This window comes from Plectropomus leopardus, chromosome 9, assembly GCF_008729295.1.
Source record: "Plectropomus leopardus isolate mb chromosome 9, YSFRI_Pleo_2.0, whole genome shotgun sequence".
NCBI lineage: Eukaryota > Metazoa > Chordata > Actinopteri > Perciformes > Serranidae > Plectropomus > Plectropomus leopardus.
Genome location: NC_056471.1, coordinates 20,544,676 through 20,565,481, shown reverse-complemented (window position 1 = coordinate 20,565,481; position 20,806 = coordinate 20,544,676). Strand labels below are relative to the sequence as shown.

General features: G+C 39.9%; 1 protein-coding gene across 2 annotated transcripts; it reads left to right on the top strand.

Moving 5' to 3' along the window:
* Positions 1-1,593: 1,593 nt before the first annotated feature.
* Positions 1,594-20,435, top strand: vegfba (vascular endothelial growth factor Ba). 2 transcript variants are annotated; one of them, XM_042493832.1, is made up of 8 exons: positions 1,594-2,501; positions 8,275-8,326; positions 8,418-8,614; positions 8,696-8,769; positions 8,858-8,893; positions 12,066-12,149; positions 14,994-15,218; positions 15,871-20,435. In XM_042493832.1, the coding sequence occupies exons 1-8, from the start codon at positions 2,424-2,426 to the stop codon at positions 15,890-15,892; spliced, it is 768 nt and encodes a 255-aa protein (XP_042349766.1). In that variant the 5' UTR covers positions 1,594-2,423; the 3' UTR covers positions 15,893-20,435. The 2 variants fall into 2 exon arrangements, with proteins under 2 accessions (XP_042349766.1, XP_042349767.1); XM_042493833.1 differs by lacking the exon at positions 12,066-12,149.
* Positions 20,436-20,806: the final 371 nt, after the last annotated feature.

Here is a 20,806-nt window from a genome sequence, read left to right as displayed (position 1 = left end):
CTTATAAACATATGTATTTCCTTATTTAATGTTATTGTCCCTGAACATTTGATTTTTAATTGAATAAATTCATAGAGGGCAGTGAAACTTAGACTTTACACAAGTATTTTTCCTCACCACAGTTATAATGATCAATTATTGGAGCGTTTCATCTTTAATAATTAGCAAATTACATAACCCCATCCTTAAAAACTTACTTGGACATTATTTATTATTAGGTGAATTTATTAGGAAATGATTAAGATGTTATGAAATCCACTTAAATAATATGTTACCAAATTTTATTATACAACATGAAAGCTTGGACACAGCTGCCTCCACACTGTCCGGATAAATACAGTCATTTAGGACATTTTCGGCTGCATCTAAAAGCCCAGACACACCAAACTGACAACAAAGAACTACTGGCTACGAAGATTCACTGTCGCATTGACTTATATCGCCTGTGTCTCGGCCAAAAATGTACACTCGAACACAAACACTACTGCCCAAATAGTACATATGTTCTCCAAAAAAGCAGAGGTTGCTAGTAGGAAAATTGCATTTAAAAAAAATATTTAGCCAGTTAGCACATTAACAGCACAACCCAATACCAGCGGAAGAAAGCATATTTACAGTGCGCTAGCCATCAACAACACAAACCATCAGGAAACATTTCAGCTTTAAAAAAATCAAACCCAGTATAACAAGTTTGTTTTGATCTCACGTCCTCCTGACTTTTGTTGTTTGTTTACTTTCCTCACATTTGCATCTCTTCTCCTGCCCTGAGCTGAACTGCCAATCAGAGTGATTTCATTCACTGACAGGCTCTGCCAGATTTAAACAGTTAACCCTTTGGCACCTGGGTCGACATCACTTTACTTCAGGCTTTTCACAAGTATTTAAACCTTTGAGCAAATTGGTTTGATCTCTGAAAAACAAGAGAAAAGTAACGTTGCAAAAGAATTTCCTGCAAATTGAAAGAAAATCACAGATTTAGAATTTTTCTTTTTTAAAGGGGAAATAATTAGATATGTATGATTATTTATTGAAAATGAGGTTGCAGAATTATTGTTATTTTTTAGCATTCTTTTCTTTGTCTTATTTGTTTTTAATTTTTCTTCCTTTTCCCCCCAATTTTACTTTTATTTATTTTTGTCCATTTTTTCTTTTTCCAAATTTCCTGCTAATTTCGGGGTAATTTCTTCTCATGTTGCTAATTGTCTTCCCGTGTTTTTGAAAGAAATCAAGCCAATTTGCTCAAAAGTTTAATCAGTTATTAAAAAAAAGTTGCATATTAATTATCTATGAATCAACTTATCAATTAATCAATCAATATAATTGCAGAATATAAGCCTTTGCAGATCGCCCAAATAAATGTGCAGAAATAATACAGAGGACATGACCTCAGTGTCTTCAGCTACAACCCTGTTCCCCATCTGCAAAGGGCCCCTGTTGGCCCCCACTGTGGGACCAGTAGAGACGCTGCACCTGTATCCAGTGCGCCTGTCCCGTTTGGAAAAAGTTGGCAGCGCAATGGTTACGCTGCGTGCGTCTCAAGGGCAAAGGAAATGAGGAAACCGATCACAACTAATGAAGACTCCTGCCTCTCCTCTCTCTCTGTCTGTCTGCGGACTGCCCTGCTGCTCCACCGGCTCTGCTGTAGCTGTGCCGTGTCAGTGGAGGATGTTATTGTAGTCATATTTAAAAGAGGATAAAAAAAAATAATCGGGAAGATGCGCCTGGAGGGGGGACGTCACGTTTTCCGAGGGAGCGACAGTGTGGAGAGTCTGTGACCGAGCCAGGGAGCCGAATATGCGGCACTGTCCAGCTCTGCACGTCGGGCTACAGCGTCGGATCTTTACCGGATAAACGTGGATAAACCTGATGGGGTTTTTTTTGTAGATACACAGAGGATTTTATTTTCATCGCACCACGTTTCAGTGGAAATCTGGATGATCCTCCAGTCACGCCACCCCGGACCCCCACACCGGTTTAATGGGATCAGGACCTAAAATAAACACAGGGAGGCATCTGTCAAAGTTTAAACAAGTCTCATTGGAAAAATTGGACTTTTAAGCCACAATTGGATATTAAATCATTACTTGAGAGTGGCTGTTTTTCTGCGTGTATGTTAAATTTAGTGGAGGTAGGGTTATTTTAGATCTCCAATTAGAGTAATAGAGCAAACTATTATTAGAGTTCCGGTTGGAGACTGACTCCTGCAATAGCCGATCATTTAGCCTAAATGCAACAAGATTGGCTGAAGTTATTGTTCCAGCACTGAGGATGCCACCATGGGTGTCCTATCAAGGAAGGGAGACTGGAGAATGAACGCGATATTTCTGCGTCTTTAATCAGAAGCGAAAGAAGGAGACAAGTCACCTTTTTTGGGGTTGGATTGGACCAAAAAAAAATTTGCGTGCCCCTTGGACTCCTGCACAATGGGGATTATGCTTCAAGTTATTCTAGGAATGTTTCAATTCCTGCTGCTCACCAGAATACCGACGTCCCATGCCAAGGTATGTATATATTTGACCCCAAATAGTGCATGTCTGAGGTGGTCAGCCTGCCATCAGCGTGTCCAGTTTATATGTCGATGGTCCCTTGATGGCATAAAGTATAATACCTTATTTTAGCAATCTGGTGGAGAACATGTGGGACTTTTAGACCTGTGGAAGTTATCCCCGAGGTCAATGACCCCTGTCACCTACAGTCCAGTGACAGCTGAAATATTCATGTCAGACGTTGTGAATTATTATGTGACACTGGTATTTATTGCCTCCTCTCACTATCATAATTCAGCAGTGCGGTATCTTTATACAAAGAGTTTATAGGCTGTAAAAAGTAATTTACCCAAGCTTTGCAGGTCAGTTATAAGACACTCAAAACAACAACTTTTGGGTTGCTAGGTTGAGGAAAATCCTTCTCCAGCATGTCACTAAATTGTTATTTATTTGTTATTATTATTATTATTTCAAAGATTTTAAATTTTATTTATTCATTCCTTTTCTTATGTTTTTTTTTATTTATTCATTTATTTTTTTTAACTTTTTTATTTTTAAAATTTTATTTCATATTTATTTAGGTATTTTTGCATGGGACTTACTTAGTCTTGAGGCAAGACATCTGGACATTTATCTATTCATTAACATAAGCTGTTAATGAATGGATTAGTTAGTATGTTAAAGAATTAGTTTGACCACTGAAATAAAATGAATGAATACATTTTTTTATGCATTTGACATTTAGTGTTCTTACTAGTGTTTGATGAGAGGACAACACTTTTGTTAGCTTCGTTTAGCATGAATAGCTACTGGAAACAAGGAAACAGCTAGCCTGCTCTTTCTGAAAGTAACAAAACATGCCTACCAGCACAGCTAAAGCTCACTAAATAACATAGTTAATCCGTTTAAATCTGTTTTAAATAAAAGTAAAAGTTGCCTGGGACCAGTAACTTCCTGGAGTCTCCATTGGTTGCCTGGCAACTGGTTGGGCCAGCGTGTTGTTAGTATCGGCACATTCTTGTCAAAAAATGTTAAAATGTCTTTCACATCAGTTTTTCGTACATGTTAGAACAATAAGTTATAACATGTTTGTATAAGTAGTGTTGGTAAGTGGATTTTTTAACAGTTGGACACAGCCTAGCTAGCTGTTTCCAGTCTTTGTATTAAGCTAAGCTAACTAGCTGCTAGCTGAGGATTCATCGACATTGGCAGATTGATATTGAGAGAGCAGAGTCGATCTCTTCATTCAACTCTGGGTAAGAAAGCCAAAAAAGTGTACTTTCCAATATGTCCGTTATTCCTTAAGTTATTAACATTAACCACCATTGACTTGAGGATCTTCCTGGTGAATTAAAGCGCTAACGTTAGCTGAAAAGACAAAGCAAGTGTGAACTTGGCAACTATAGTTTTCCTTATTAATGGTGTCTATATCTGTTTTTAACAGTAAATTAATTGTTAAACATTGATAGAGCATAGGGCCCTTTGGATTTTAACTAACCATTATATTTATTATCAATTAATTTGTGGATTATTTTTTTAATGAACAGAGTAGTTCATTTGTATGTAAAATATCAGAAAATAGTGGAAAGTGCATATATGTAATTACTATACTATATTTGTATCCTACATTACTTGAGTAGAAAAATACAACTGGACAAAGAAACTTGTTTTCCAAAATTGAACCTTTTTAGACATATTTCCATTCATAAAAATGGTTTCAAGTTTAAATTATAGTCATGAAGCATTTGTTCAACAACAACAGTCCCTCTGTTTTCATTTCTTTTAATGGTCATTGTAGCTGGTAATAGTAATCATTCTGTAATCCCTTGAAACCGCAATATTTTCTGAGATGTTTATCGTACAGTGAAAATCTCATACTTCTGCAATCCCTTGCAGGCCTACATGTATTTCACAATTTTATACTTTGCTGATTTAACTTAATGTTAAAATAAATTATAAAGTTATGATATAACCTGAAAGTATACAAATAATTAAAATTAGCTGCATTTGTACCAGCTGTGACCTTAAAGTGATGTGCACATTAATGCATTTATAATTTTAATCCAGTAACATAATATCAATTATTTTGACATTAGCCATTTTGAATAGTGAGTGCTTATACTATGGGTGCATAAAAGTATAGCTTGATGCGATACTTTTTAACTTTTACCTAAGTAAGATTTCAAATGCAGAATTTCTACTTGTAACAGAGTATTTTTTAACACTGTCAAAGATCGTAAACAGTCTTAAACCCAAAGATATTTAGTTAGCAGGGATATAATACAAAAAAGTAGCAAATCCTCATGTTGAAAAAGTTGAAATGGGTGAATAATTGATGTTTTTGCTTGATGAATTACTTAGATGATTATTCCAAAATCAAAATTGTTGGCACTTTATTTTCTGACAGTTGACCGATAGCTTAATCAAGTGATTCTTTTAGCTCAAAACCCTTTAATTAACTCTTAATGAATACTTGTAAAGGGCACCTTGGTAGACAGTGGTACCAATAATTCTTTATAGACTTAAAGTTTTGCTTTGTGTAATCAAAAATTGATTATTATCATTAGTAGTTATCACTGATAAGAGATGTCCATATTGGCAGTTCCTCACACAGCAGCAGGCACATGCGTGGATAGACTTGCATGTACTGGCTCTTTATTTATGTCTGGAGACGTGTATCGGGAACAGGCAGTGCTCTGCAGCGGTGTGGGATCCAGCCCCGACTTTGAGCTCCTGTATGTTTTAACGATGCATCATCCTAGACGCTACATGACACACAGCAGCATGACTCTTAACCTGCTCACAGCCGCTGTCTCTCAGATGAAACCCTTTGCTTCCACGCTGTCTGCTTTTCTGACAGATTATTTAAAAAAAAAGGCTCATCCTTTCTCCTCCTGTAGAGATGAAGCTCAGTGTGGCGGAGATGTTTGATAGTTGAAGGACGTACACACTCACTTTGCCCATCTGCACAGTATGCTCTGGGAGTGGCTGCGAAATAGTCCTGTTAGACAATAGACAGACAGCAAAACCAGTGCAGATGGCACTGGGCTGGCAGTCAGAAGTGTGTGTGTGTGTGTTTGACTGCCAAAGGGAGGTAATCTTATCCTCCTCTTAAAGACTGATACAGAAAAGACACACTTACTTAAGCTCACATCCTACCAGTCACAAAATGGCCCCAGTCCCAGCTTAATGCAGGATCAATGTGGGCCAAACCAGTATGTGTGTGTGTGTGTGTGTGTGTGTGTGTGTGTGTGTGTGTGTGTGTGTGTGTGTGGTGTGTGTGTGTGTGTGTGTGTGTGTGTGTGTGTGTGTGTGTGTGTGTGTGTAGTGGGTAGAAGGGGGTGGAGCAGTTAGAGGGGCAAGTGGACAAAGTCTACATTCCCTTAGAAATGGCCTTGGTCTTCACACACACACACACACACACACACACACACACACACACACACACACACACACACACACACACACACACACACACACACACACACACAGCTCCAAAAGGCAGTGGCAGTGTGTGTTTTAGAGAACTATAAAATTTAAATTTTCTGTCTGTGTTCTCTCAGTAGTATGAGAAGTATTCACATCCTCTACGGAGGTAAAATTATAGATACAACTATGTAAAAATACTCACTATACCTGGAGTAACATCACTTTTCTTGAGCTGCTTTCAGATGCCTCTCACAAGTATTTAAACCTTTGAACTGAGCAAATTGGTAAGATTTCTTTCAAAAACACGGAGAAAAAGGTAATAAGTAACTTGGTCAGAAATGTTCCACAAATTGGAAGAAATTTATAGATTAACAATTTATTTATTTATTTATTTATTTATTAAAGCTAGGGGAACATGTCTTGGGAAAAAAAGAAAAAGAAACAGGGAAAAACTATGGTTTTATATAATTAATAATTACATAATTAAAATCATGTTACAGAATGATTAGGATTTTTAAGCACATCTCCAGGCTTTTTTTTTTCAATTTTAATATTTTTCAACTAATTTTCAGGTAAATTTCTAGTACCTTTTAGTAATTTCTTTTTTTTTTTTTGGTCCTCATATAATTGGCTTTTCCCCATGTTTTTGAAAGAAATCAAGCCTGGTGGTTCAGGTTTCAAAAAAACTACACTACAAAAACTACAAACTGATCAATATGTGAGCAGCACTTTACTGTCATAGCAGGTTGAGGTGGAGCTTAGTTAAACGACTTTATACAAAGTTTGGTAGATCAGTGGTTCCCAACCAAGTGGTCGGGGTCTTTCAGCAGCCCTTTCACATAAACATATGCCGGCTTGACTCGGTTTGACTTGGCGCAACAGCTTGGCATGGCAGGGGTTTGTATCTCCATACAACAGAGCTACAAAGCGTCTTTAACTTGTCTTGACTCATGACATTTAAAAGCAGCACCATCTTTAGCGCTGTTTATAATTGCGATGTGCCACATTAATTGGTTGCCACCTACTTATCATCACAGATTTTCAGGCTTTTGTTATGATTGTACTCGGCATCTGCTGCTTATTGCTTGTAAATCTGAGACAGAATGATGAAATGAATGTGGAAGAGAGAGAATCCAGTGTTGTAATACTCTAAATTGGTCTTGGTCCCGAGAGCAGTCTTAAGACCAATTTTTTAAGGTCTCGTCTTGGACCTGACCACTTTTTGTCTCTGTCTTGTACAAAAAAATACTTTTTTTGTCGGGTTTTTGTTTTTGTAAAGGGTCACAAGTACAATGTTTGCTATAGAAATGTAGTGGAGTAGTATAGTATAAAGTATAAAGCCTAGCAGAAAATGGAATTGCTTAAATTAAGCATAAATACCTCAAAATTGTACTTGTTGGTTATTGGAAACTGTACATGACTGTAAACTGCATGTGTGGGCTGCATCAAAGTATGTTATCAAAGTATATAGGTGTATACAGTATATTGAACTGATATCACTGCAGAACAAATCACCTCTCCTACGACAGCTGCAGGTGATGGTCTCCCTTCAGCTCATTTTATAAAACAGTAATAGCGTCTTGCTCCTCGAGTCATGGCTCTATACTGACTGTAACAGTTCAGTGCTGAGATATCCAGTGGCAAACACTCTCACTATCTACCGCTGCGGAGCTACTGAAAGTGTTTCAAACGCCATTATCAGGTGATAGACCTGAACAGGGCAAAGGTAGCAGGTACAAGTCATTCAAAAACACAGCAGCTCCCTCCCCTACACAGTCATGTTGTTGAAAATATAATTTCCAGTCATGGGGACCAATGAATTCCATCTCAGCAGGAAATATTTCAAAATAGAGCCCAAAATGAGCAAAATTCGAGTTGTCGTACTACTGCTTGTCTTCTCTTACCCTTCTGCTCGTGTATCAAAGTTCAGAGTTTTCACTTTCTCTCTCTTATTAATCACTGTGCATAATTTGAGCCTGTTTTATTCAGATGCCAGGTGTGGAATATTGTGGTGTTTCTGAACATGAAATACTGTGACTGGTTGATTTGTACCAGCAGCCTTTTTGAAACGGAAAACGGGAAGCTGCAGGCAATAACTCAGTAGCTGGATTACAGTTATACAAGGGTTAGTCCAGAAAAAGAAATTGTCATCACTGATCAATAACAGCAGATATGTTTCTTCGATGATGACCTTTAACTGACTACTGTACGTATTATTCTGGACTGAAATTAAACCACCTGTCATGACTCCAAAGTGCAAAGCTGAATGCTATCTAACAGGTCAACCTGACCTGGAAACCCTAAACTTATTGAAACAGTGCTTTTCACAAGTGCTCATTACTTTTATTTCTCTCTCCAGCTTGCTCACTGGCGGCCAGCAGATTCCCCAAAATCCAGGGAGGGCCGAGAAGGTATGCCCCCAGTTTTTACAAAGAACTCTTCACCACTTCATGGAGCTGATAGAGAAGTAAAATCATGACTTTGTTGATTTATCTCCACCAGTGCGGCGGTGGTTGGAGGTTTATTCCCGGAGCGGCTGTGAGCCTCGGGACACTCTGGTGGAGGTTTGGCGGGAGTTGCCGGGCGAGACACACCATCTCTTCGTCCCATCCTGTGTGTCAGTGAGGCGATGTGGTGGCTGCTGTGCTGACGAGGCCCTGGAGTGTGTTCCATCGCTCACACACACACTCACCATGGAGGTACTAACACTAAATCCCTCAGTGTAAATGATTAATGTTGGAAACAGTGAGATATTTGAATATTTTCTGATCTGCGTGCAGCTGATGAGAACCTCCTTCATGAAACACGAGCTCATCGAGCTGCCGTTTGTCGAGCACAGCCAGTGTGAGTGCAGGTAATAAAACACACTGTACTAGGAGGTGCAGCATTGACTGACCTTACTGCACCTTTATACCAACACTGTCTGTTTTATCTGTGTGCAGATTAAAAGAACAATTTCAGCCAACACCTACAACAAGGTAACACACTTTGTTTTTTTACTGCTTTCTCCCTCCTCTTCCCTTCATACCATTTTAATCTCTGCTTGTCTGTTCCTGTTTAACTGTTTGTGAGCTTTATGAAACCCTGGCATGTCCACTAATGATGCTCTTATAATTCTGCTGATGACTTTGTTGATGAGGAGGAGGTAGTTCGGATGAAACACGGGTAGCCATAAATGTCTTCCAGCACCAGTTTGTAGGATTTAGCAGCATCTATTGGCAGAAATGGTAGATGATAATCATAATTATGTTTTCATCAGTTTATAATCACCTGAAAATAAGAATCAGTGTTTTTTGTTACCTTAAACTGACCTAATTATATCTACATGGGGAGCAGGTCTTCATCTACAGAGTCTACCATGCCCAGAACAGACAAACCAAACACTGGTTCTCATAGGGACGTTTACATCTTTGCATATTCTTGTCAGCCACCAAAGTTCTCCTACATGCTTGGCACAGACAAGAAGTTTCAGTTGGTTGCAATCTGATTTTCACCACTAGATACCACTAAATCCTACACACTGGACCTTCAATAGGGCTGAAAAGAGGCTCCTTATTCTCATAATGATTGTCTGAAGACCACAGATTTGAAATGAATCGATTTTAAACATTTGGTCATTCTTTGCTGCAAAAATCCAGCATCTCAATATCTTACCTCATAAATGACATAAATAACCAATTTTTACATCATCAGTGTCTGCCATCGGGTATGATCCCCTGGTAAAATTCAGGCTTGATTTATGGCACAAATGTGTCAACCACTGCTCCAACAAGACAGGAAGAGGATTCACTTTTTCTCCCAGTAGCTATCTCCATTTACTAAAAAGAAGCAATGTATTTCTTTGCACTTTGTATCCCCGTTGGTAGAAATGGCGGATGATGGAACAGCCGAATTAACCGTGGAAGCTTTGGTAGCTGCTCGGCTCAGAGGAAAACAAAAAGTGTTTCCTCTTTTCCGTGTCAGAGCTGAGAACACTATAGTAGAAGAAAGCTAATCTGAGTATGAATTGTAGGTTGGTCCACAAAACATTGTCTATGGAGCAGCTCCAGACTTTATACCTGATGACATCACAAATATGAGACTTACCTCTCTGGTTTCTGGCTTTTAGATAGAGTAGCTCATGTTCATAAATATTTATTTGTATATTAACTTTTCCGAGGCCATAGAAATAATATACTGGAATATTTAATTTGGCTGGTATTCCTCTTGTGCATTTATGGACACGAGTAACCCGTTTATGATTGGCTTTTTGTAGTATCCCTTTTATGTGTTTGAGCATGTGAACACCAAATTCTGTCTATGAGAAACCCGATAATGCTCGCTGGAGTAAAGAAACTGGGATACAGGCAATGTGAATAACCCGATTTGTTTGTGCTCATGTAAATACTTTATCCCAAATATGATCACAACTGCAATAAGCCTCATGCACAGGTTATTTTTGTACATGTAACTGTACTCAATTAAAAAGGCTAAACAATGACATCAGTTAAGGCTATCAAGAGAAGAGAGAGACACTCAGGGAGAAAACAGGGAGAAAATGTTCTGGAAATGTTACACTTATTACTGTGGCTTTGCATTTTTTGGGTCACGGCCATATTGGCTGTAGTTCATATCTGTATCCTCCTTTTCATTTTGAGTGTCCAGTCTTTATTGAGCACAGTCTGTTTTTCTTTGATGTATGCTGGTGCCCTTAACAGCAAAGTGTGTCTGCTCACAGCTCTGGATTTTGACTGTCCTGGTTTGACTTTACTGCCTCTTTCATCCCATCTGCTATAAACTATATCAAACATTATCAAATTACGGGGGGCAGTGTTTTTTAGTCCTGACAATATTAACTGAGTGTGCTGTTGCTGCTGTTGTCTTTGGAGCTCTAATTTACTATCACGGATGCGTGACTCTGCTCCGTCAGTCTGAGAGAGAGCACATGGCAGGGGAGATAAAATCATTGCTATGGTGACAACAGGATGCGGGCTGTCCCAGGGGATGCTGGGAGAGAGTCACACAGATGCTAACTCACTGAGGGGCACACACACAGAAAAATACACAGAAAGAAATATTCTCACTCATACACGAAAACTTTCACACACGATAATACTAACACATAGAGAATGTACACACATTAAATACATGCAGAGATTCAGCAAACAGTTGTATAGACAAATGAAACCTAAACAGGGTGAAAAATTGTATACACACACACACACACACACACACACATACATTGGAATCCTTTATTTATGTCCACATCCTAACAGGAAGCGGGAGGACATAAACATTAAAGATGCAATCATATGATTGTGTGGTAGGACCTGCCATTGCGAGTGCACAAACAAACATCAGGGATCCAACAGAAATGTTTCTTTCAGTGTGCAGCTTTCAGCCCCATCTGAGCCTGAACAGAACCTGAACAGTTCAGTGTCTACTGTCAGAACAGGAAGGTTTCTTCGGTGTGAGTACGTTTACCTGAAGTCAGAGATTTTTAATGAACCGTAACAGTTTTCAGTCATGTTTTAGTCCACTGACAACTGCTTACTTCCCTTGAAATACATAAAACCATCAGTTAACATTTGTCACCATGAATCTGACTAAGTTGCATAAAGGTGAGTTATCCAACAGAGCCAGCCCAAACCATGTAATCACAATGTACTGGGACTGAATAAAATTTTACCACATTATTTCCTTATGTTACCATTTCCCTGCCACCCTGTTATAAAGACAAAAAACAAAGTCATACTGCTGGTGGGAGTAGTTCACATTACTGGAAAGAGACATTGCTGTTGAGTTTTTTCAAATGTACCCTTTGGTGCTTCGTGCACCATAAGCCAAGCGCCATTTAATTCCATTACATTGGAGAGAATGGAGACATTGCTACAGCCAATATTTCCAACACTCACACCAAAACAATCTAGACTGATAAATGGCACTACAGGTAAAAGGGAAAATATGATTTTGGTTTGTACTGTCCCTTTAATTGGGACATGCTGTACATTTGGTTCATCTAATAAATTCAGTATATTCACTCGGCAGGTGCGTGGAGATTTTAATCTGTTGTTGCATACTAATTATGTTTTCATAATTCCAACAAGTGCCAAAGAATAAAACTCCGGTCCATTTTAAGTGTGGAACATTTTGTCTGTCTGAAATTCCCAGGCCCTCTCTGAAGCGAAGAAGATCAGACAAGAAAAAGGAAAGAGGAAAATCCAAAAAGAAAACAGTTGGAGCCATCAGAGCTGTGTATGTTGAATATTTAGTGCACACACTTTAATGTTGTTTTTTTTTTTTTAAATCTCAGTTACGAGCTTTAAGTTGATGTTTTTACCTTAGTTTTTTTCCAGATACTGTCAGCCTCAGTGTGAATGTTTGGATTAGAACAAAAACTAGGTTATCTGGTCTACATTATTACTGAAGGACAATTTGTTTTACAGCCAGTCAAGGTCTCACTGACTCACACACACACACACACACACACACACACACACACGCACACACGCACACATGCATGCATACAGCTCTTACACTCACCTCTCTGTAACACTGAACACACAAGACTTGTGTGCTTTGTTACAACAAGAACACACCATGTAGCCACAATTAATTCATATTTAATATTGACTGTGATCATTTACATGACATGTTATGTGATCCAAACTCAGGCTGTTACAAAGGTCAGTTAGAAACCTCCAAGGACAATAACAACATTTTGAAATTATTAACCTCTTACACTGTGATCTGAGAGAACAGGTGTGTGTGTGTGTGTGTGTTTCTGCCACATGATTCCCATGATTCAGTCCTAAGCAGTGAAGGATGAAAGACTTCCCTTAGTCCATCTGCTTCCCCTTCACATTGCTGTCAGTCATTTCTGGGCTCTGAGGGGGGCCAAAGGTGACTCGGTTTGGGTGTGATGTCCCTCAGCACCCATCCATCACTCAGAACAGGCTTTATTCAGACTCTGGCAGGGGTGAAATCTGTGTAATTTGCTCCCAAATGCCATCTCCTCTGTCCATGCCAGCGGCAGGCGTGGTCATCGGGGTCTGAACAAAGATGGCCCCTCTCTGCCTCATTAAGTAACTTCATTAAAGCCGCCAACCTCCCGGGAAGACTGAGGCAGAACCAGCTTCGGTTAATGGACCAACTGACGCAGGCAACTTTCTCAGACTCACAGAAAGTACTGAGCGTCTAGAGGAGACCCTGAAAGCCTTAGAGGCAACTAAGTGACTATAACCATGGTAACGGACAGAAACACAGAACGGCAGAAAGACCAGAAAGTTTGTCAGCAGCTAAGGAAACAGTATCCCACATTCGTCACACATCTCCCACACACACTGTATTGTGTGGGTTGGTTTCAGTCTGGCACTTTGTTTAAACAAGCCTCACATTTCTTTTTTAGCCATGATAGTGATGTGTTGTGGGATCAATAGAAAAGTAGACCCTGTATGATCCCATTAGTTGGCTCCAGCTTCCACTTTCATCCAGACCCCAAACATCTCAAACAACTATTGGATGGATTTTCATGAATATTGTACAGACATTCATGATCTCCTGAGGATGACGCCGGCAGATGACGATGATCCCCTAACTTTTCCTGTAGTGTGTATTTTTAAATTAAGTGTGTTATGCCTTGACACAACATGACACAGGTTTCCAGCTTCTGCAAGTCCCAAGCAGAGATCAAGCTTTTGAGTCACTACAAAGTCCCTTCTTCACACTGCCTTTACATTTTTACACAGATGTAGATGTGTGATTATAGACTACAAGACATAAAAAAATAGCCTACAAGAGGGACGATACACAGAGCAGAGGCGGTGCTTTAAAGGCCACATTTAAAAAACGGAAAGCTCTACAAGCTGATATGGCCAAATGTGCCAAACTTAGCAAGTTTTTAATCACTGAATATGTATTTTGATATTGAAGAAAAATTGCGATGTTCTCAAATTTTGAAAATAAATGATTGTTGATAACGTCTTTGTGTTAAGGTGGAAATTTGATTTTTGATAAAATACACAGTGAATAACAAGGTTGGAGAGAATAGTGCACTATTTCGGACTTACATACTGATCTTGACTGCATACTAACGAGGCTAAAATGATACATCTCCAGTATAAAATGTTACGATCTTACATGGGCTGGTCTGAGCCATGAAACTCCCGGGCTGAAAATGAATCCCGCAGCGGCCCTGGTCTGCATGCTCACATTGCAGAATCAAAACAGGTGTGAAGGGCGTGGCATGTAACACAAAGGCGTTGCCCTTTAGTATTACCTGAAACATTTGCAGCGGAAGTGCATTATAAACATTAACAATGGCATTGACATGGCCACACAAATCATTTACCATCTCTGTTATAGGGCAGCTGATCTCATTCTTAGCTGTTTTCCCAATTTGAAGACATTTACAGCTACTGTTCTTCGATTTAGCAGCCAACAGCTGTGTTTTTAAATCTCCTGCAGTGGGTCACACGAATAGCATGTCCTCAAAACGTCACACCTGAGCTGCCCATGATCCTATCTCACCAACTGTCTTCTTTATAGACACCGTTTCAGCGTTGTTACTACCTCCTGTGGGAGCTCAAAGGTGAGACAACTCTGTCCCCTCATTCCATGATCGTACCTTTTGTAAAGAACAGCGAGGCAGCATAATGGCGAGATATTCCCGTCCTGAACAGACAGTGTAAAAGGGGCTGGAGACAGAGACAAAACATCTCTGAACTGAAAACCAAAATAACCAAAATACAGTCACCAACCTCCATAACTTATGAACACGGAAGAAAATAAGGTCACCAAAACAGGCAGCAAAACCATCAGTCTGAATAACGTGACAGTCGATGTGTGCGTGGTATTGTGGCCGGTTGAAAGACGAGGGAGATGTGTCTTTCCACTGCAAGTCCCCAAGAAAAGATCACAGCTTCAAAGCCAATTTGACACAGTGGCCAAACTGTGTAATCACAGCTTCCAGGTCCATCACATGATGTCATTGAACTCAGAAAGCCTGTATTCGTAGACTTACTATCAGAGACGTCGTAATCATTGAATTAATAAATTCTGATGCTAACCACGATGTTCTTACGCCCCTCTTCCATCCAGGACCCACGCTCCCTCAACTCTTCCTCCACCATCCTCTGCTCCTCCTCCTCCTCCTCCTCCACCCACCAGCCTTTCTCCTTCTCCATCACCATCTCCGAGGCCTCGTTGCCGCCCATGCAGAGGGAGGAAGTGGGCATTGGACGCGACGTCTTGTCAGTGCCACTGCATCATCAAAGCTGAGAGCTGCAGCCGAAAAGACCGGAGGCTCAACACGAAACGCTGCAAGTCAGTACACATGCAATCAAAACATAAAAATCTGTTGAACTTTTAAGAAAATTCATTTTTTTTGTAACAAAATACAACCATATAAAAGCCGCATTGAACTGAAGTATTGAAAACTGAAAGTGAAAAAGTATTGTAAATGAAGTATTGATTATTCAAAATAGAGCTCCAAAAAGTGAATAATTTAGAAATCTAACTTTAGAAAAAAGGACTTTAAACTGCCTCGGGCTGCTTTTTGTACAAATTGAAGCTCCTGTTGATCTTCTGTTACAACCAGCCCACAATTTGTTTCCCATACATGTTTAAAAATATCTAATTAGAGATTCTGTGTGTTGGACAGTTGATCAGTTGATTGAATTTTTGCTGCAGTGAAAAAGCTTTGTTGGGTGTGGCCGTAATTCAAGTGGTAGAGTAGGTCGACTTTTAGTTGCAGGGTTGATTCCACGTGTCAAGGTGTCCTTGAACAAGAAACTGAACCCCAAATTGCTTCCAGAGTGCGCATACGTATTTGATGAATTTAAACATAACTCATTTTGGACAACAACGTCAAGACAGAGTCAGTGTGTACACTCACTTTATCTCCAGACTCTCAGTTATAGAATCCATCATAGATTTCATGCTTAAACCTTCCTCTGTTTATTGTTTATTGTTGCAGGTGTGAGGCCATGAGGACTTGATGTGTGATCCTCACTGTCTTTTCACCTCCTTCTTTCCATCAACCCCTGTCGACTCATCGCCCACTCAGCATCAGTGCCATAGAGCATACAGACGCTTGGACATCTGGTAACCTCAGACCGAAGGAAACATTAGCAGCAGCACACACAACAACCTGCAGTGGTGCTCTTAGTTAAGCAACAAGTGCGGCATTTTGAATATAGATCTACTTGTGTCTTCAGCCAAATATCTGCCCACCTCCTCTGTTCCTGTGACAAAGCTCCTGTCAGACCACATGTACAGACATGCAGAGTCACAAAACACGTCCCATGAGTGGAGGTATGACGTGGCAGCTTAATGGCGGCTTTGAGAGACGTGCATTTCAGACAAAACATCTCTTGTTGGACACAATTACATGTGCTCCTGCTCTCCTGTGGTTTGGAGGTTCTTTGGGTGTGCAGTAGAGAGCAGTGGGAACACATGTGATCCAAGAACAATGGATATAGAGTGGATCTGTCTTAACACAGGTGTCCTACGTGTTGAGGTTGTGGTGGTTGTGGTACAAGTTGTGGTTTGTTGTTCGCAGGCAAACTGCACGTGGAAGCGGATTCCAGAGTAAAGTCAAGGCCGATTTTTGGGTGGAGGATTTGCATAACAACAGCAACAGATTATAGATGGACCCGTCCACATTCAGACATACCAGAAGGACAGAGGACATGCACATAAACTGGCACCCCAGTGTGTGTGGACCTATAGTTGAGCTGAATGCTTGGATGTAGAATATCTGTGTGGTCTCCCCACTGAAAGCCCCAGATGGGATATCCCTGCAGCCGTTCCCTCTCATTCAAAGCGTATGACCACAGGGCTGGCTCTCCAAGCCGCTTTCCGGCATTTGTTTAATTTGGGCCTTTTGTCTCCATCTTCCCTCGGCTCCTCGATTGAAAGCAGCCGCTTTGCCTCTCTTTGCCTCGCTTTGCCTCTCTTTTAGGCAGTGAGGAGAATGACAATAATGAGGCCTGGCGGCTGTCCACTGCTTCACACACGAGCATTCACACTTATAATACCAGGAACACAGACGACACTGCAAACACAGACACACACAGTCTCACTCACTGTGTGCTATAGCAGGCACACATTCATATTTACACACACACACACACACACACACACACATACACATTAACTTTGAAATGAATGCAGGTAGCCAGAAGCATTTGTTTGTGCCACACCAAGTGTGCAGATATACGACAGTTGTTTATATTTGCAATTTACTGCAAAGTCTTCATTTAATATTGTATTATAAGCCTCTGTTTTATATTTTATTATAATTCTGTCACGTTGATTGAAAAGATATTCTATATTGCAGAATGTGCGTCTTTGTTTTGTTTGTTCATCTTTAATCCGTCTGCATAAAGAGTCACGCTGGGTGGCCGGCTATGTGTACACCCGGCATCTAAACCGATACGCAAATGTATTGAATTCAAACAGACACGGCTCACACGGGCCACAAATGGGAGACTATATACATTATAATGTGTAAGTCAAACAATCAGCGGGGCAGTGTTGTCTGCAGCACACAGAAACCAAGCATATAGCCATTCCCAGTGCAGTGAAAGGAAAACATGGCTGTTTTTGTTGCATGTTAGAGCCGGGATGGAAAGAGTATTATTCATGTGGAACATAACTTGTTTATATTCTGACTGAATCTCACGGTTTAACTCCATGTTAGTTCATGGCTGCTTGGCCGCCGGGTGGGAACAGGGATCTGAACTGTGACTGTTTCAGAAAGGATGAGGTCTTGAGCGGCTTGTCAGTCAGCATGACGGGCATAAGCCAGAGCTCAGAGGACCCATAATGGCAGGTCATTGAGTTTAAACCTATTTTTGATGCTCATTCAGACCTTTTCTCCTGTGCTAAATTTTACTGAGAACATTTTGCTGCTGACTTCTTGTCCCAATGACAAACAATAGCTTTGAGGCTCCATGATTCATGTCCGTACTATCCCCAGGATTCATATGATCCCGCTGATTGAAACAGTCCAGGGTCTGAATTATTTGTGTCTCAGCCTTGAGCTACAGAACTTTGTTTCCGCGGCTGTTGTGATAAGCTCTGTATTTATACTGTCCTGCGATGAGATTATTTTTTTCTTTTGCTTGAGTCCGTTGTTCAGTGTTTGTTATTACTGTCAATCAATGCTTCAATCACTACCTCTATATCGCAGCATATTAATGACCGAGTATTAGAGCGTTGTTGTTACTTTCCCTGTGTTTTTTCCAGACCTCCTCTTAGATAATAATGTTTTTATTTACATAGCAATAAGCAGTGTAGAGATGTGTGGAGCTGCAGCAGATCTGTAGTGATTATCACTGGTTTAGAGGAACCTTCAGGAGCTTTTTGTATGTGTCTCTGAGGAGACTGAACTGGTCCTCTGAGTACAGACCAGACACTGTGTGATAATGTGGAACAGGATGTGGTTTCCCAAAGCGTTTGTAGCCTCAAACGACTGGTGATCTTTTGCTTTTAAAGGAATAATTTGAGATTTGGAAATATACTTATCTGCTTTTGTGCTGTGGGTCTCGCTGTGTCTCAGCTTGGATACTTTCGTCAGTACACTTCAATGTAGTCCACTGTGTACAGTATGTAGTGACTTCAATAGCGTGTCAGTCATAACGGGCGTGTTGTCTCAAATCAAACACAGCTGTTAGGCACACTTTTCAGAAATGGCAGCATTTCACAATCTCCTCTTCTTCATCTTCTTCTTCTTCTTCTTCCTCTTCTTCTGTTCCATCATCTTTGGATGAAGCATTACTACCTACAATTGACTGTAACTACCCGCCAAAGTATCATCCGGCTTGAAGTGTCCAACATTCACCACTCAACTTTTTGACCATTAAGAATACCGGGTACTCACAGTGCATTAAATGTAGCCGTACTCTTCAGTGTGAACACATTTATGCACTCAAAAAAGCAAATGTGGGGCACTCATTAGCTCACTTGGTAGAGCGGGCGCCCCGTGTACAGAGGCTGTGTTCTCGCAGCGGTGGTTGAATAATTAAACTTAATCAATACTGTCTAATAAAAAGGCAAAAAAGCCACAAAAATAATCTTAAAAAAACAAAAAAGCAAGTGTAAGTACAGAAGGTTGTGTAAATAGACACTGCAATAGAAGAAAAGATCAAAACCACTCTCATGTCTGTACGGTAGATGGAGCCAGCAGCAAGTTAACTTCGCTTAGCACAAAAACTGAAAACAGAGGGAAACAGCTAGCCTGATTGTCAAAAAAAAAATAAAGTCACTAGTTAACATGTAGTTTACTCCTCTTTTTGTTTTTAATATGAGCTTGAGTATTTTGGTACGTGTGGAATTCCCTTTATTCCCTTAGGTTAACTCGTTAACATGTTTGCATTTTGTTCAATCTGTTTAAAAACTGAATCGTGAAAAAGACGAGTTGTGGTTTTACCAATTTCTGAACCCAACAGGTGATCCAACGGATATCTGACCCAAGACTTTCCCTTCCATGCACCAGCTATTTCAGCTGATATATTTCCAGATGTCTGCATATGAATGCAGATACATTTCATGAGAGCTGATATAAAACTAACTCGTTGTCAGATGATTGCTGATGGGTTCAGAGATTGTACTTCGGCCAATGTGTTCTTCATCTCCACACGTCTCCCTACCTGCCGTTTAAACGGAATTGGTCAACATTACTCAGACTACAAATGAAAAACCAAAATGCTTCCCAAACAGGAATCTTATCCTGTCACCTACAGGAAGAAATTAGGTTTTTATGGGGGGTTATGAGCCAAACTGTTTGTTGACTTTGAACATTTGCAACCAGCAGAGACTCCAGAAAGTCAGTGTTCCCAACAAAGATATTATCAAGCTCACACAGTAACTCCCCATAAAAACGTAAATGCACAAATTGTGTTTTTTTTTACTTTACACAGATTGAGTAAGAGAGAGATAACATACTACAAAGTGATCTTTAGAGGTACTTGTAGATGAATTATGTACGTTTTGGATGGAGCTGGGCTAGCTGTTTCTTCTTGTTTTAAGTCTTCATGCTAAGCTAACTTAACCAGCTGCTGGTCTAGCCATATATTTACAGAGAGCAGTATCAATCTTCTCAGTGAATTTCCCAAAAAATGTCACAAATCTTTTAAGAATTTCTTACTCACTTTGAGCTATTCATGCTCAAGCATTTATTTTCCCCAATTTTCCTTCCTTCATGTCTTGACAATGTTGCATTTTGTGGACAAATGTTTTGGGAAACCCGAGAGTCCCTGAGCCTTGGTACAGATTGCACTTGTGTTTGAGATTGCAAAGCACATACTGTACATTAGTCCACTAGGAGGAAAAAAAAAACGAATGGAGCAAATGGGCTCAGAATGAAAAGCTCCACTCATGCAGACATGTACGACATATCTAAGACATTCCACGTGAAGAGTTGTGGCACTGAGATCACTTTTTAAAGGCTTCTTGTGACCAAATTTTCTTATTTCAAAGTACAAATTCTGAACATCATTTCAACATCACAACTCTTCAAGAAACACAGCTTGGACATATATTAATAACTTACTCAAATGTTTTGATCCTGTGTCAGTATCAAACATCAGTGTGCTCTGTATCTGCACAGTCTACATCGTACTGTAGCCCTGCTCTAGCCTCCAGTGTCTTAGCTTATAGAGACCCCTTACTAAACTATATAACTATTTATAATCTCTAATGTGCCATGCCCTTGTGTATGACGTAGTGCATACGTTAGAGATGTATTTGTAACTTCATTTTAGCTATACTTTGCAATGAACCTCTTCTCTGCAAATACGTTGTATTACTGTAGCCTATGTATAAAGAAAACACTCTTTTTTTGCTGCTACACCATTTGTGCCCTATTATGATGTCTATGTAGAAAACAATGCAGTTTTATGTTGTAT

Coding starts and splice junctions, on each gene's coding strand:
- vegfba (XM_042493832.1), top strand. CDS start 2,424: ATGGGGATTATGCTTCAAGTTATTCTAGGAATGTTTCAATTCCTGCTG. Junction 12,150..14,993: donor GTTGGAGCCATCAGAGCTGT/GTATGTTGAATA, acceptor TCTTCCATCCAG/GACCCACGCTCCCTCAACTC. Junction 15,219..15,870: donor CTCAACACGAAACGCTGCAA/GTCAGTACACAT, acceptor TTATTGTTGCAG/GTGTGAGGCCATGAGGACTT.